A 3,213-nucleotide genomic window follows, 5' to 3' on the forward strand; every position below is an offset into this window, starting at 1 on the left:
TTATAGATAAAATGGTTACAAAAATTTGGACCTTAGAAAAATTTATAAGAATGACATAATAGTGAAGAGTTAAGAGATAAACAGATAAAATACTGTACTGTAAAGTGTTTTAACAGTATGAATACTGTGAAACTAGAGAACAAATAACCAATATACAGCTATGTACATTTTTTCAGTAATGGGTATTTTAAAATAGCAGCAACATCAGAGATGTACAAAATGACAGCAGCATGTTATTTAACTGACTAAGGTAGAAACTGTGCAAAATCAGCATGAATGTAACAACATATTGAGGTTGTTAAGATCAGTGATTATAAAGTGTTACATATGCTGGGTGGAAGGATCTGTGATAACACTCCCTGGTGCATTTAGGGTGCAGGGTCTGTCACTGAAAAGAGCTCTCCAGTTCAGCGACAGCTTCATGCATGGGGTGGGAGACATTATCCAGCCGAGATGTTAATTTAGTTAGCATCATTTTGTTTCCCACCTCCTGCTGAGGGCATCCAATCACAGAGCTGGCCTTCCTGATCAGCTGATCCAGCTGCTTTGTCTCAGCTACAGGTATAATTATAGTATAGGTATAATTTGCCTGTTTCTTCAATGTTGCTTAAATCTGATGAAATCCAACAAAATCTCATTTTTAGTACCATTGTTGCTGATAGAACTTGATGTTTGCTCCAATCTTTAAAACAAAAAAATCTCACTTTGATAGGAGTGATTTTTCTTTTTTTTTAGAACCAAGCCCACATCAAGTAAAGTGACATATTTATTTAATTCTAGATTTTTTTTCAATGCACTTAATTCCCCCCTGTGATATAAACTTTAAAACATTACAAAATGTATTTTCATTGATATCTTCTTTTAAAAGGATTATGTTTTGTGTCTCAGATGCAGAGGATGGTGTCTCTCCATGCAGCACCCCCTCCTCTGCCGGCTGGGAGAAATGCAGCTTCACAGAAGGTAAGCACATCCTTACCGATTCCTCAATTTTCTGCCACCAAGGCATTCGGTTTGTAACATCTGGGAGGGTGCTACTATTTACGGGCTCATCCAGGTGCATTTCTACCAAATATGGAAAAGCGGGTCATTAACATCAAAGTCCCTCTTCTTTGCAGAGGTTGGCAGACTTTAGTTTGGCCTTGTGTTGACGAATTGTAATATGAGAACAGTGTCGGTGCAAAGCACCTGGAGAAGAGAGACAGATGCTGGAGTGTAGTGAACGTTTTCTGTCATCGCTGTTACATTTCATTGTTCCACAGTTTTATTTATTGACAGATGGTGAAAGATGATGGGCAGACCTCTGCTTCTTTCCTTCATTTAACTAACTCTGTGTCCGTCTGCCTCTTTGTCTCCAAGTTGCCCCACAGAGGAGTCCATCTGTGACATCTGACCAATCACAGAAATCAGTGGAGAGTCTTTTTTCTGCCAGGTAGGTGATTAGCGTTTAGCTGGCCTCTTATTTTACTGCAGCTCCTCTTATTAAGCAAATACAGACCAGAGAGAACCGTAAATAGAGGTTAATTCTGCTTCAGCCTGTTGGGACATTTCAAATGTGCTCCTTATGTATGAAGGGAGTGTTTTTTAGATCACCATTTTTTTTTTTAGGTAACAGCAAAAGGATTTATTCCAAGCAAATATCGCCATCAGGGTTGGTGGATGTTGTGATCCAAAATGCTGAGTAGAGATAGTTTTTGCTGTTTTAATGCTAAAGTATAAAGTACCAAAACATAAATCCAGAAATAACCGGCTGGGAACCAAAAATAAGAGACACTCAGGAGAAACATACAAGAAGCAATGAAGAGGATTCAGCAATGAGGAACTGCACAGGAGGTGTATATATGGGAGACAGAACAAAAAATGGACTAATTAGCTGATATGGATCAGGTGTGGATAGTAGTAACTAGAAGAGAGCAAGTGGGAAGGAGACTGGCACAAAGGGGCAAACAGACATTAACTCAAAAATAACAATGCTTAAATATAACACAAAGTGGAAAAAAAAACAATGACCAACATAACAGAATTACACAAATAAAACTCAAAAAGAAACTTCAACAGAAGTCCAAAAAGGGCAGAATCGTGACAGTTATAACGCTTCATGACAAAATGATAACCTCACTAAAACGTACCCTGTTACGGCGCACCTTATTTAAATAATTTCCCAAATTGTCAAAAATCATAACTTAATGTGCTTAAAATCAGGGCTCACTCTCTTAGTGCAGGTTATATTCCTGATACTCACATCTTAGGACACATGGTTCCATCTTACAACTTAAAAGTTATTCTTCCGGTATTTGGAGAATCCATTCTCAGAAAATATTGAACGTGTTTTTTGTTTGTTTTTTTAACTAGGGGGTGCTTTATTGGAGGTTATTAGGTCCTTTAGAAAGATTTTTAAGTTATTTTCCTAAATCTACAGGTTATCCTGTCAGAACCCCAAGGTTACTTTTGTCATGATTTTATCTAAGGCTCGGACCCACATGCAGTGAAGCCAAACAGAGAGACACAGAGTAAAAGTTCAACGGGTTTTATTAAAATGTATTTTGAGTTCGGTGCAGAGTTTCTCCGAACTCAGCTCAGCAGAAAACTGGAAGACGAGGGGAAGACAGACTGTTAGGTTCAGGCTCAGTGGGAGATTGGAGTTGTTAATCTTGAAGGAGAGGATTTGTTGCCACTCACGTTTCCAGAGAAGTGGAGACTCTTTGACGCCAGTCTGTGTGTTGGTCTTCCAGAGTTTGTTTGATTCGGTGGAGGGCGGAACAGGGTTTACCCAGAACTCGGACGGAGTGGAATGATGCAGCCGCTGGTTGCAACTCAGTTTTCCTGTGGTACTTGAACGGGACGTGGTGAAGATGATTTCCTTACTCAGAGAGTGATCTCAGCGTCTTCAAAGTTGGGTGGATCCAAACCTCCTGTTTGGAATCCGTCGCTCAGTGTAAGACTCAGTTGATCCCACTTGGGAGAGGCGGTCCGCAATGGTCCAGTTTGCAGGAAGGCTTCCTGCCGAAAAGGCAAAAACAAACAGAGTTGAATCCCAGGCAAGACAAGCACTAAGTCAAACTCAATGTGATCTCAGCTTGGCTAGAGTACAAAAACTCGAAATGCAAAAACTCACATAAGGCTCAGAATAAACAAGGCTTGGCTAGAGTACCCCAAAATTCGAAATGCAAAAACTCACATAAGGCTCAGAATAAACAAGGCTTGGCTAGAGTACCC

The 3,213-nt window shown here is 39.8% G+C and overlaps 1 protein-coding gene across 1 annotated transcript in view; it reads left to right on the forward strand.

The window, feature by feature from the left end:
• The window catches only part of vwa5b1 (von Willebrand factor A domain containing 5B1), a 70,551-nt gene that overhangs the window by 56,347 nt on the left and 10,991 nt on the right, over positions 1-3,213 (forward strand). The window contains exons 19-20 of the mRNA XM_015391036.1: positions 889-960; positions 1,357-1,429. Of these exons, the coding sequence (XP_015246522.1) occupies positions 889-960; positions 1,357-1,429 (145 nt within the window). The remainder of the gene's footprint in view (positions 1-888; positions 961-1,356; positions 1,430-3,213) is intronic.

Source organism: Cyprinodon variegatus, unplaced genomic scaffold, assembly GCF_000732505.1.
Source record: "Cyprinodon variegatus isolate N-32 unplaced genomic scaffold, C_variegatus-1.0 Scaffold522, whole genome shotgun sequence".
NCBI lineage: Eukaryota > Metazoa > Chordata > Actinopteri > Cyprinodontiformes > Cyprinodontidae > Cyprinodon > Cyprinodon variegatus.